The following is a 14,807-nucleotide window of genomic DNA, read 5'->3' on the forward strand; positions in this document are numbered from 1 at the left end:
CCAGACGGTCATGCTCATAATTTCATGCCATACAGATATATTATAGAAAATTATGAGAGAACACATACAGTATTTGTCTTTTGGGTCTGGCTTATTTTCTTTAATATGATGACCTCTAGCTCCATTCATTTCCCCACAAAAGAAAAGCAACATCAGCAACAAAACAATTATCTAATTCTTTATGGCAGAACAAAATTCTTTGTGCATATGCCACGGTTCCATTCTCTAGTCATCTGTGGACAGATAAATGTCTGAACATAGGCAGGCTCCATAACTTGGCTGTTGTGAATATGCAGAGATGCACAGGTGTCTCTGTAACATGGTGACTGACATTACTTAATGTATTCCAAGGGAAATGTTAGTTTTATTTTTAGTTTTAGAAAAAAAACTTCCATGTTGCCAGGTGTGGTGATGCATGCCCTTGATCCAATCACTTGGGAGGCAGATGGATCTGAGTTGGAGGCCAGCCTGGTCTATAGAGTGAGTTTCAGGACAACCAGGGCTACACAGAGAAACCCTGTCCCCACAAACTGAAAAACAAAAAGGAGAGAAAGAGAACTTTCATGCTGATTTCCAAAGTTGTTGTGTTAGTTTACACTCTTTTTAACACTTAACAAGGATTCCCTGTCTCCCATTTTCTTACCAGTGTTGGTTGACATTCGTTTTTTTTATGGCTAGCATTCTGACCAGGGTAGGACAGAATTTTTTGGCAAGTTGGATTAGCATTTTCTTGATGATTAAAGGTGTTGAACATTTTTTATGTATTCCTATAACTGTTTATAATTCATCTCTTGAGAATTATATATTCATTTCGTTTGTCTATGTTATTATTTTTCTGAGGTTTCTGAGTTCCTTATACATTGTATGTAGCACTCTGCTGTCACATGTATAGCTAGTAGAGATTTACTCCCATTCTATGGAAAGTCCTCTTGGCTAATTTTTTCCTTTGCTGAACAGAAGTCTTTGACTTTCATGCAATCCCTTTTTTTTTGCCATTATTGGCTTTATTTCCCGTATCTACACATTGACTTCCTTTTTATTTAAATATCTTTTATTTATTTATGTGTACAGATGTTTTATCTCCATGCATGTCTATGCACCATGGGCAGAATTGGCTCCACTCAGAAGAGAGTACTGGATTCCCTGGTACTGGACTCACAGACAGTAGTGAGCTGCCATGTGGGCACTGGAAATTGAACTCAAGTTTTTTGTAAGAACAGCCTGTGCTCTTAACCACTGGGCCATCTCTCCAGTCCCTGAAAACACTTTCAATAATGCCTTTGACCAATTTTGAGATTATTTTTGTACAGGGAAAGAGACAATGTCGAGTATTGTTATTCTGTGAGTGAATACCCAGTTTTCCCAGCATCATTTGTTGAAGAAGCTGTCTACTCTCTAATGTGCGTTTTTGTCATCTTGTCAAATATCAGGTTGCTGTAGCTTTACATGTTTGTTTCCGGGTCTTCTGTTCTCTTCCACTAGCTTATAGGTGTGCTTTGCACCAGCACCTTGTTGCATCTGCTATTATGACTATTAATATAGTTTGATATCAAGCATTGTGATATCCTCATTATAATTCTTTTTGCTCAGGACTTCTTTGACTATTCTACAAAGAATATCATTGGAATTATGATGTAAATTCTTTGAATCTATGGTTTACTTTTGATAATAGGACTATTTTCATAATATTAATTCTGCTGCTTTATGAACATGGAAGGTCCTCCCATTTCCCAATAATTTCTCTCTGAAGTGTTTATATCTTTTATTATAGAAGTATTTTACTGTTTAATGTGTTTATTCCTCCATGTTTTTGTAACCTTTTTGAGTGAAATATGAAGAATATGAAGACTGGAGAAGAATAAGAGTAGTAAGATTCAGGATATTTTTGTTAAATATTAGTTACTTTAGAAGGACACAGTAAAGGAATTTCACAAGATCTCAGTCTGTTTGCAGATAGACACCAAGCCTTGCTGGAATGTAACAAGCTGTCAATAGAATAAGAATGTGCACAAGTAAGTCATCAAAATCTCTTTTACAACCTGTAATGCTTTACCGATAGCTACAATTGCTCCCATGCAGAGAGGTAACCAATAGCAAGAGGAACTACCTGCTAGCTATGATAGCTAATTGGCCATGTCAGTCTCCGTGTTGCTGAATAACTCCTGATTCATCCTTATGTATTTCATGAACACAAGAAAGTTGGGCATTTATTTTCAGGATGACCTTTCAGTATGTGGACCAGGCAGAATCTCCTTTGTCTCCTCAAATATAGATAGTATCTGATTCCTCTGTCCAACCTTAAGTTTCAGTTCAATATGAGTTAGGTAATTCATGTAAACATTGAACTATAATGAAGAAATACAGGATTCACTTTCTGTAATATCTTAGAAATCCCCTTAACTGACTTTTGTTTGAGGGAGAGGAAAGGATTAAGGGAGATGGTTGGGGATTAAGATTAGTTATTATTTAAATCCACAAGGCCCTTAAAACCTTTATGAATGAGTTTCTGCAATGTGTGCAACTTTTGGCATGGGGATGCCTCCTTAGAAGATGAATCTCAACAGTGAGTCATCTCTCTACTTTAACTTAATAGCTCCCTCTGAAAAAGTTGCCTCAACCTCTAACACTTTGAGAATATACATGAAATGTCAGTTTGCCTTGTGGTTTAATAGTCAGGTATATTGTTGAGTTTCACATATGAATATAAGAGTTGGTAACAGTGTAAAAGTCAGAATCAGAAGATTAAATTGTCAATAAAGAATGGATGTGGGAATAACAAGGCAACTGGGTATCATTATGTATGGCTCATAAGCCTTGAAAATGTCTATGTACTCCTACATTTATTTTCTATCCAGGAAGAGTAGATAGATGTTTTATAAAAACTGTTATAGAAAATACTAAGCCCTGGATTTACATAACCTCTAAGAATAGGCTTTTTTCTTTCATCTTCTTCATTTAGAGGGTCCTCTTAAATGCTGAATGAGATTCTCTGTTTTAACTAACCTGATTTTTCTAAAATGGAACAGAGTGATTTTTTTCTGAGCTAAATGAACTTTACCAAAACTCACATTATTTTAGACTGTGGTCTGGAGTTTGAAGATTGTTTTGAATGTAAATATCTTCCCTCAATTTGGAATAACATGGTGTTTACTTAGAGAACTTCAATAAAATTTCAACTACATGCCAGTGTAGGCTCCATGCCCAAGAGGAGCTGGTTAACACAAAACAATTTCTATGCTTCTTTTGCTGGACTCTTTTCTCTGGTTTGTTTTGTTATGAAACATTTTGTCTTGGTTTTTGTTTTGTGGGGTTATTTTGAAAGAGAGAGATATAAAGAACTTAAAGCTGGGTTACTAGGAAGATAGGAAGGATCTGGAGATATTTGGGGAGGTAGAAATTAAAATATAAAATATGACACAAATTTAAATGAAAAAGAAAACATTCTTCAATCAAATTATAGTTTAAAACGGAACTTTTAGAATCAATGAGTTTGTCAATAGGTCCTAACCGCAGAGGAACTGGTTAGGAACTCAGAAGGGTTGTTGGCTATCATGAAGTCCTTATCACGGAAATATTCTTTATTCTGGGGAAGGGGAGTTTGAAAGATACTAGGGAATAGAACTAATGTAGTCTTATATCAGTTAGGGTCTTGGTAACTTCACAAGTGAGTGAGTTGTTAGTCAGTATCAGCAAAAATCCTCTTTAGTCCATCAGAGCAACACCATTGAGAATAACTGTAGAAGGGTGCAGGGTGAGACCACTCTTTAAATTCCATGCTAGAGAAAAGCACTAAGCATTTCACATGAGGCACCACTGCAATGAAAGAGAGAAGTGTTGGTAAAGGCATGGATTTGTAAATCATGTAGATCTCAACATAAGACAATCTCTACAGTCTCCTGACTTATCTGTATGTAAAGAGAAGCATCACCTAACTCATTGATTTGTAGATGTTACATGAGAAATTGCACATGGCTGCTGAAGAGCCAACAGCACACAGTACTCTTTCAGTTCCCATGAAAACAACAATATGGGAGAAAGCTTAATAGAAACCTTCCTGAGAGCCGGGCAGTGGTGGCGCACACCTTTAATCCCAGCACTCGGGAGGCAGAGGCAGGCGGATCTCTGTGAGTTCGAGGCCAGCCTGGTCTACAAGAGCTAGTTCCAGGACAGGAACCAAAAGCTACGGAGAAACCCTGTCTCAAAAATTTAAAAAAAAAAGAAAAAAGAAAAAACCCTTCCAAACCCTTCCTGAGAAGAGCTGCTTAAGTGAGACAAGCTGTTGTTCTCTTAGACATTCACAAAGTGAACAGAAGGAGCAAGGAAGAAACTGCTGTGGAGGAAAATGAAAGGCAGCCACGACTACTAGGAAGACACATACTATGGAGTCAGGTAGGGGACAGAACATGCAGGACAATTAGATCTGTGGTGATATCTTGTTTATACAAATAAAGCTTGCTTGAAGATCAGAAGGGTGGAGCTAACCACTAGCTAATCATAGAGGTCTGGAGGTCTGTACAGACACACAGGAAGTGATATGACTGGGTGGAGAGAGGAAGTGACAACTCAGGAGGAAACAGGAACTCAGTCCCTTTTCAGCTGGGAAGTTGAGTAGGTAAGGTGCCTGGTTTGACTCCTTCACCTCTCTGATCTCTCAATATTTTCCCCTATATCTGACTCCAGGCTTTTATTAACAGGTCTTTATTAAGACCTGTTAGAACTTGTGCAACATAAGTCATTGTAGCAAATAAGATTGTTTCTGCTAATAGCAGGTGGCAATCATTAAAATATATATGCCAGAGAGAGTAGCAAACAGGATGAACATATACATTGGTAAATATTGACATATGAATTATCACTGAAGATAAGTGAATTTTACAGAGTTATTTTACTGTAGAAAAGAAAACAAAGGGGCTGGAGAGATGGTTCTGGGGTTAAGAGAACTTGCTGTTCTTGCAGAGGAGCCAGTCTTGGTTCCCAGGGGTCACATGATAGTCTACAGCTGTCTGTAACTCTAGTTCCAGGAGATCTTGATGGCCTATGAGAAGCAGGCATGCACTTGGCATAAACACATACACACAGGCAACACACTCGTACACATATAAATAAATATGTAGATAAAGAAATAAATATCTGTAAAAGGACAAGAGAGCAAACTGAGTAACTGCAGCCCGTTAACTTCAGAATCCTTCATGACTGAGGCAGGGCTTGCCTCACTGGAGGAAAACAACAATGTAAGAGTAGTGATAAAACAATCCTCTTGGATACAAAGCCATATTTACTGTGTATAAAGATTTCATCTTCCTCTTGGCAATAGAATAAAATAAAATAATAGATCTAGGAAACAGACTGAAAACTATCTCTGTGTTTATATACAACTGAGAAAGCCATGAAGACCCAGAATGATAATTAATAGAAGTTTGCAAATATCATTCTTCCTCTTCCAAGTGTTAAATATTTGCTCCTATTACACAGAATTTAGCTTTTTAAAGCTATTAATTGGCTTTTAGTACCATGTAATACTTTAATACTAATAGCCTTAAATGTACAGCATAATAATGTCATTTTCCAATAAAAATTTTAATAGGATACTATGAAAACACTTTTAACATAATGTTTGTATTAATTTTTTGAAGATTCCATACACAAGATTCATTTTGATCATATTCACTCTCATGGCTCTTCCCACATCTACGTCCACTTCCCTCCCCCCAATTTGTGTTCTCTCAAAACAAAACCCTACTGACTGTAATATGAAAAGCTGTTTAAACATTCATTTAGCATGTATGTGCACAAATAGGTGCATAGGGAGTGAGTGCCTGTATTATGGCATTCATGTAGAGGTCATTGATGGAGTTCATTTTCTTCTTCCACTATGAGGTTTTGAAGATGAGTGTCTGGCAATAAAGCTTGGGGGCAAGCCAAGAATCCTTTGTTTGCTGAGTCATCTTGCCTACTCTGAGAAACATTGAGAGAGTAGAAAGTAGTCTTACCTCGATCCTTAAATTTGGAATGCTTCTATATTATAAAAGTATTACATGAAAAGTCATTGAACAGTGACAAAATACCAGGGCTTTAATGTTTTAGTCAGTAATATTTATCAACTTAACATTACACACAATGTGTTTGACAAGACCCTTTGTTTGTATGACACAAAAATAAAACTCTTGCCATGCAAGATCATAGTCTTTATCTTCAAAAACAGCAATCGGGTGCTTTTTTCATGTGTGTGTGTGTGTGTGTGTGTGTGTGTGTGTGTGTGATTTGCAAATGACTTAACAGACAAGGACAATTTTTGCCAAGTCTGATGGCTGGAGTTCAAACCCTAGAACCCACATAGTGGAAGAAAAAAAAACTTCCTGAAATGTGTCTCTGGCTTACACACACACACACATGCACAGAGAGAGAGAGAGAGAGAGAGAGAGAGAGAGAGAGAGAGAGAGAGAGAGAGAGAGAGAGAAAGAAAGAAAGAGAGAGAGAGTAAATGTTAGAGTAGGAAAAGGAAAAGATAATAACCACAAAATATTTACATTTTTATGTAGGAATTAATATAAACATAAATTTAAAATATACATACAAATGAATATAATATTTACAGTAAAATAAGATAAAATATTGAGTAGAGACTATTTAAGAGCAAATGAAGAAGTTTGAAGTGAATTAAAAGAAAGCATGGTTATATCAATCAGCTTAGCATGAGCTCCAAGTTATTTCCCTAAATTGATGCAAAAGTAAAATGCACCCTTCTGTAAATTTCTCTCACTTTCAAATCACTTTGTGTTACATTATAACTAAGTTAATATTACAAAATTTTCATAATTTGTTTCACAGCCCATGTTCCTACTCCTTAACCCTGACACACATAAGGGCCCACATACATAAACACACAGATGTACACACACATAAATTTTGAAGATTTAATTTTTCTTTCTGACCACATATACATGTAGCAGGAGTGGACATGCTGTGCTTGTGAGAGCAATATCTCTGGAGCCCAGAACGGGCTGTTGGATGCCTTAGGACTGGAGGTACAGGAAGTTGGAAGGCATCATGAGTGCTAAGTATTGATCTCCAGTTCTCTGCAAGGGGCCTTCTGAGTCATCTCTCCAGCCCCCTCAAACATAAATTTCACAGAACATTAAGTCAGCATGAATTCTTTTAAAGGATATGTTTTTCTCAGAAATTTTCTTAAGCTATCTGAGAAAGATTCCTAATTACAAACTCTAGAGAACCCATTTCATTCTTACAAGAACTGGAGTTACAAAAAAGAAAAGTCATGCATTCACGCTGTTTATTTATAATTGATGGAAAATTTTATTATTCGGCAAGAATTATCAGCGCTGGGCCCACATCTCAAAAAGTCCAGTTGCTTATGTCCATAACTTCTGAAGGTGAAACAGAGTGGTTTGTTCTGGGTTAGTAAGTAGGCATTTGAATTAACTGACAATTTTTGGGGCACCTAAAGGAGGGAGAAGCATGAGCTGTTCCTGTAACTGCTGGTGGGGGGGCATTTAATGTAAATTGCCCTAATGTTTGTACCTACTCTGGAAGCTAAGTACATTTCCATATTTAGCCAAACAGTATTTCTAACATAAAATAGTTCAGTAACTTGCCAGAGAGCACAGCTGATAAAAGACAGAACAAGGATCCGAGGCCCAGTGTGTTTGGAAAAGCTTTTCTTCAGTAATAGACTGACAAAATCCAAGTCATTGTATGTCAGAGGGGACAGGATCTCAAGGGGCATCACATAGGTAACTGACATGCAAGTGTTTGGTGTTGTTCTGTGATGAATCTTATTAAGCATGTTTAGAAGCTTCTTTGATCACGATGATGTGACTACAGTGATCAGCTTTCCTCACTGAAGTGTAGGAGCTCTACCTAAATTTATCACCTCTCTGGTTTGATTTTGATGATAGATGGTCCAGACTTCTTAAGATCTCCATTCTTTTACCTTAATTTCTCTGCAAGTTTCCTAAGAGCAGCCATAACTTCTTTATTCCTCAAGCTGTAGATCACAGGGTTCAACATGGGTGCCACCACAGCATAGAACAGAGCAACCATCTTCTCCTTGTCCTCAGAGGAGGCTGACCGTGGCCCAAGGTAGGTGAAGATTGTGGCTCCAAAGCACATGCAAACCACAGTGAGGTGAGAGGCACAGGTCCCAAAAGCTTTGTGACGTCCCTGCATAGAACGAATGCGCATAATGGCAATGACTATACGAGTGTAAGAGAAAAGAACCAGGCCACAGGGAAGCATGATTACCAGAAACCCTGAGACAGCCACCATGACCTTGTTGAAAGAAATGTCCACACAGGCTAGCCGAAGCACTGCAAGGGTCTCACAGGCAAAGTGATTGATGACGTTGTGACACAGAGGAAGACGAAAGGTGATGACTGTCTCCATCAGTGAATTCAAGAAACCAGCCACCAAGCAGCTGGCAGCCAGCCCCACACACAGCCCTCCATCCATGATGACAGTGTAGTGCAATGGGTGGCAGACTGCCACATAGCGATCGTAGGACATGGCTCCCAGGAGGAAGAACTCAGAACCACCCAGTGCCAAGGAGATACAGAGCTGGAGCACACAGCTGTTGAAGGAGATGAGCTTTCTGGCTGAAACCAAGTGGGCCAACATTTGCGGGGCGATACTATTCCCATAGCAAAGGTCCACTAAGGACAGGACACTAAGGAAGAAGTACATGGGAGTGTGAAGCCTGCTGTCCAGCCTGATGAGGAGAAGAATCAGGGAATTCCCCACAACTGTTATGAAGTACATGGCAAGGACCAGAACAAAGAGGAAGACCTGAATGCCCCAGTCACTGGAAAACCCCAGTAAGATGAACTCACTGACCCATGTCTGGTTGGCAGATACCTGACCCATGAATTTCAGGACTGGAAGGTATTTTTCCAACCATGTTGCTAGCTGACACTACTGAGTTTTAAGGTCATCCACATTGAAGGTCACAATAAGCTGTAATGGTGCCCCTGAAAATTAAGGAGAAAAGAAGTGAGATCGTCCTGATTCAAATTATTGGAACATCATTTCTTTTCCTGAACACCAAACTTTAAAGGCCAAAAAAATTAAGTAGTTTGATATTTAAAAATCTTATTTGGTTTAGTATTTACTAATGCTTAATACTTATTATTTCACCTCTCTGTGGTCAGAAAGCTTTCGTGAGCAACTTTTAGATGATGTCCAGTTTCATTTAACTTTCATTACTGGATTTCTCCTGTAGAGATCCCAGACTAAGCCTTATTGATGGCTTCACAGTAGAAACCATCCATAAAACCTGGGGTATTTTAAGTGATCTTCTTATGAATTCAATCACCAAGCAATATACACCTTCACAGTAGAATGCATCCACAAAACCTGGGATATTTTAAGTGATCTTATATATTCAATCACCAGGCAATATGAAGCTTATTTTGTACAACTTTGACTTTAATAGCATCAGGTAGACACTATGTCACCCACATTACATATACCACCATTCCAGGCAATCCACTGCAATTCCAAATGTCAATTTCAAGACTCGGGTATTACATAATAGCAAAAAAAAGTCCCATATGCCTTCAAGGTGGATTTAATAAAGGGTCCAGTAATGTCGTGTTCCTACTGAGTAATAATATTTCCCTCATATTATTCATTACCACTAGACATCATTCATTTCCACTAGAAAGGGGATTCATTCTTACCAGTGATAAGAAAAGAGCAGAAGACGCAGCACTAACCATAGAACATATGTTATAGTGATGTTTCTCACCAGCTGTGGTGGCTTGTGCTTGTAATATTAACACTTTGGGGCTGAGGCAGAAGATTTGCCATGAGTTACATGCCAACCTAGGTTGTTTGTTGAGTTCCAGGCATCCTGGGTTATAATATGAGGTCCTTTCTAAAAACACAATAAGAAAAACAAACAAAATTATCTTGCCGCTTTTTAGACGGTTTGCTTTTAGCAGCTTATTCAGTTTCTGAACATCAAAGCAGAGAACAGACAAAATGCACAATCAACCAGCAGAACCGAATGGGCAAAAACACCTGCAAACCAGTGTCCAGAGTGTCCTCCTGGAAACTTCTGCAACTCAAAAACAAAAGGAAACACAAAGTAATCAGAAATTATTATCAAATGATTACTAAGAACCCAGTGGACTTTTCTCCGGAGATAGACAAATGGCCAACAGGAATGTGAAAATCAGCATCGCTGTTAGGGAAATGCCTAGGGAAATGTCACTCCTTTTTTATAAACAAGGAAACACCTCAAACTACTAGCAACTTCTGACTCCATAATGAACTTTCTTTCTTGCTTACAGAAGGGAGAAAGTGACCTATTAACCAAGAATGAAGATTATGTCCCATGATCTCGAAGAGAGTCCTGTAACAGTACATTAGGGTGGATATCCCAATAGTTTCTATAGTCACAATGTGACTGACTACAGAGAGGTGCCCAACACAGGTGACTCTGTGATTGTGACTACTTTCAGCCTAGGAACGTTTGGAATGCTCATTAGATATCACGTCAATTACAGATGATTAGGGTACCTAAGATTAATTAATGCAAAATATTACAAAAACAGTAATGGTCACTGTTATAAATTTCTGTTACACTTTCTCTTTATGTTTAAACTGTTTTTTTTATAAAAATTCACTGCATTTTACACAAGATAAAAGATAATTTACTCTAAAACCATTATACTAGGTAATGAAAGGCCACTGATGTTTACAATGTTTTCTTATGAAGATGTAAATCTATACTTGCCTCTCTAATACTTCTGAGAGAGCCATCAACAGCTGAAGAAAACACACTACAAAATACAGATTAATACAAAACTCATCCATCCTTCCAGCCTACCTTGTTCCTTATAAATGATTCCTTAACGTTTTCAGAAAATATGTGCTGAGACCTGTTGTTGGGTCTATTTGGTGATCAAGAGAACTTTGCAAAAATTAATTACAGCTAACCTGTCTAGGGTCATTAGTTTATACCTAAAGATTTGAAGTGCATTTCTTTAATGTGGAAATGTTTTCCCTTTTCCCTTTATTCCTTTATTAGAGAATGGCTCCTGACGTCTGCAATCCTGCTATTTTAAAATCCTTTCACTCTCTTAAATAAAAATGTATGAGTATATATTGCTACCAACATGGAGTTGAAATTATAAAGTTACTTTTGCTTACTGGTTAGCCATAGGTTTGAAACAATAATTTAAAACACAAATAAAACATGAACCATACCAGTCTAGGATAAATGAGTTTAAAAGTTTGTACTGTGGCCAGTTCTTTGAAGGAATAGCAATAATTCTCCCTGTATTTTCTGTTACACAATAAACCATCAGTCTGCTCTAATTAACCAAGAGTCCTGTCTACCAAGACTCCATATACTCCCAGGTTTTTACTCATGAGAAGAGACATATATATTAAGAATGGCTACATCTGAGGGCCATTCCACAAAAGGAAATCCATGCTTGGTACCTCCTCAGTCATAGTCCCTAATGCTTGACTTTACTACACCTTCTTAGCTAAATTGATAGGGCATCAAACTACCTTCCAGTATCAGTGTTGATACCACAAAGACTACTCTCTGCCTTAGCCAGAAAAGCCTTTCATTGCAGTGAATGTAGACTCATGGCTGCACAAGATGCTGGGAATAAAGTACCATTGATTTATCCTTCAACAAGATCTTTATAAGGCTTGGGAATATGGCAAAAGATGGCACAGTGAGAAAATAAGAACTGGAAGATAAGGAAAAAGGCCATAGGATGCCACTTTCTAAACTTACCATGGCCACAGTAACCATGACACTCACAGTAGCTGCACCTGCTGGTACCGGGCTCACACGAGTCGAACCCACTTTCAATCAGCCAAGAATGCAGAGGAGGCTCAAGGGCCCTACTGCAAACCACTGAACTACTGGCAACTAACAGAATCTGGGAAGTGGGGACCGTAATTCCCACTGGTAAGCCCGAAAAGTTTAATGGATAATTCCAAACTGTGGTCATGCAGAAAACCCCAGTTAAACTTCGTGGAACACAAAACATTAGCCAAAGTTGTGACTATGGGAACCAGATCTGTAGGTGAAAGAAAGCTTAAGAGGTAGGAGAGAGAAAAGAGATGGAGTAGAGGCAGAAAGCATTGCATACTTCTATGAAATTGTCAAAGATTAAAATCTAGTAATAAAAAGATAAACGAATGGTTAATTGCTCATTTATTTGTATTATTTATGCTTCTACAATTTGGAATTAAAGTTATAAAATATTAACAACAACCAAACAAGTGATGCTTCCTCAGCAATCTACAAAACATTTTCAAAAGGAGAAAATTCATTTAAAGCCATATTGTCTTTGCCCAATAGTGTAATCATGATCTATACATGATCTTTTATTTGACCAAATTAGATATGTTTTACTTCTAAAAAGTGATTGTGAAAACCAAGGCATCTGTGTAACTACAAATAGCTAAATGGTGGAACTTATTGAGAAGCTGCCTATGAGAAGAATTAGAAGCCTATATTTTCTAGGAGAGAATTTTAAATAAAAGTTTTTGGATGTCACTTGACAAGCCTATTTTATGTATTGTTAAAGTCCAATTTTGTACACCAGAATTTCTAATAGTTTTGGTTTTGTCATTGATTCTTTACATGCTATTTTGAGTCCTTTATATGAAAGTTTTCTAGAATTCAAGTTTATCATATTGAAAATTCTGTTCCAAATAATAAGCACAGACATCAAATATCCTCAGTTTTGCACAGTGGCAACTTCAGAGTCAACTAAACATATGAAATTCTTTGTTTTTTCCCACTGTCTTTACAAAAGGCCCCAAATTTCCTACCAAAAGGTAGAATTCATCAGTAGTTAAAGAGATGGCTCAGAGGTCAAAGCACTTGCTGTTCTTGCAGAGAATTGAGTTTGGTTCCCAGCACCCACATGCTGGCTTTTGACTGTAGGTAACTCCAGCTCCAACAGAGAATCCACCTCCCTCTTCTGACCTCCAAGGGCACTGCATCATAAGTGCATAAACCTTCACTCTAGCCTTGAGAACAGATTTGCAAAAAGCTAAGCACAGATCAAATCAGAAATACTGAGTAAAACACACAGAGAATACAAGGCAAAGAACAGAGACTGGGTGTGAGCAAAAAATAACAATAATAAGCTGCAGTCCTCTGCCTCTGTGGCCATTGCCCCCACCATCCTGTCCAGCACCTGTCCAGCTGTCACACTATCATTTTGCACCATTTTTGTCCCAGAATACTTAGAGAATGAGCATTAAGTAGAACACAATCATAAGAATGACAGAACCACATTTTATTTCAAGTAGAAACACATATAGTTAGTATTATATGTACATATGTGCATGTTGGTGTGTGTTTGTATGTTTGAGGAGGCTAGAGAGCAGCCTCAGTTTGTGGTCCTCCAGTGCTGCTCAACTTGTTTTGTTTTTGTTTTTTTTTTCATAGTTTCTTAGTGAAACCTGGAGTTCATCAACTACTCTGGGTTGTCTGGCCAGAGAGTCACTCCAAAAACCACTTGCCATTGCTTCCCAAGCCTCGAAACTGTAAGAATATTTTAAGATCCATATCAGCTACATAGCACTTTTGACCTACAAGGGTAGACACTTCCTAGAGGAGCTATATGGCATTCTGATCAGCACTAGACAAGGCAGTTGTTGGAAACATTTTTAGAGAGAGTTGGCTATTAAGAGGCTCAACCCTGTCACAGTCTGGGAACTTTTATCTCACTGGCTTCCTGACTTGAAGAGCTAGAATCTAGTATCTGAGGACCAATGTTAACTGGGGACTGTTCTATCAAAACACCATACTTTAAGGCTTGAATCGAGGGAAGGATATCAGTTTTAACAAGCCAGTTTTGCAATTTAATGTTAATAAATGAGTGCTAAAGTAATAAAAATTCCCCAACTCACCTTTGGAGAGCTCAGCAAGCTGCCCTATGCCTTTGAACGGTGGCAAATCTGAGAATGCTTGGAATTTGAAGACAGAGACTTTAGAATAGGTAACTTTCTCAAACTTTGGGAAGGAAATCTCCAGGGGCCAATTATGCTTTGTTTATTAAATGTCTCTTCTCTCCCATCCTCCCATATCTGGCTACTTCTTCACCCTAACACCCTAAGCATTTCAACTTTGCAAATAGAAGTTTGCTGCCCTTGTCCCTGGAGCAAGGCAAGGGACCTGCCAAAATTTAATTTCTCAAAGGACCAACCTCTGTTTTTAAGTTGTTTTCACTTTAGAGGGTTTATAGTCTATCCAAGATGATGAGAATGCAAGTGTGGGTAAAACTCTACTTCTTCATTCCAGCTCAACTATCTCTGTCCTCCTTTGTCCATCAGGTCTGGTTCAGAGAACTAAGGATGTCATCTCTTCGTTCTCTGTGCCTAACTTGATAATGTGAGAGTGAGCCGTGAATCATTTTATTCTTATCCCTCATAATATGTTACATACTCTTGGTCTGTTCATTGTGTCTGGGGTTCTATCACCACATTCATCAACTTTCTTAGGATATTGATCCTTGGCTGTTTTTTTTAGGGAAGACAGACCAGTTCATGGTTTTAAAATTATAAAATTTACTTCTCTGACTTTATAATCAGAGTGCAACAAGCTTATGTGGCATGCTCTAGTGAAGATGGTAAGTGACAGTGGAACTGATCTATTGGGAGCCCACCAAAGCCAGCTGGACTGGGACTGAATAAGCATGGGTTGAAACTGGACTCTCTGAACATGGCGGACAATGAAGGCTGATAAGAAGCCAAGGACAATGGCACTAGTTTTCGATCCTAATACATGAACTGGCTTTGTGGGAGCTTAG

The 14,807-nt window shown here is 38.1% G+C and overlaps 1 protein-coding gene across 1 annotated transcript; it reads right to left on the bottom strand.

Annotated features, from left to right (window-relative positions):
- Positions 1-7,944: 7,944 nt before the first annotated feature.
- LOC130884806 (olfactory receptor-like protein OLF3) lies at positions 7,945-8,877 on the bottom strand. The gene has a single exon (XM_057785997.1). The coding sequence runs from the start codon at positions 8,875-8,877 to the stop codon at positions 7,945-7,947; it is 933 nt and encodes a 310-aa protein (XP_057641980.1).
- Positions 8,878-14,807: the final 5,930 nt, after the last annotated feature.

The sequence above is a fragment of the Chionomys nivalis genome, chromosome 1 (genome assembly GCF_950005125.1).
Source record: "Chionomys nivalis chromosome 1, mChiNiv1.1, whole genome shotgun sequence".
Taxonomy (NCBI): Eukaryota; Metazoa; Chordata; class Mammalia; order Rodentia; family Cricetidae; genus Chionomys; species Chionomys nivalis.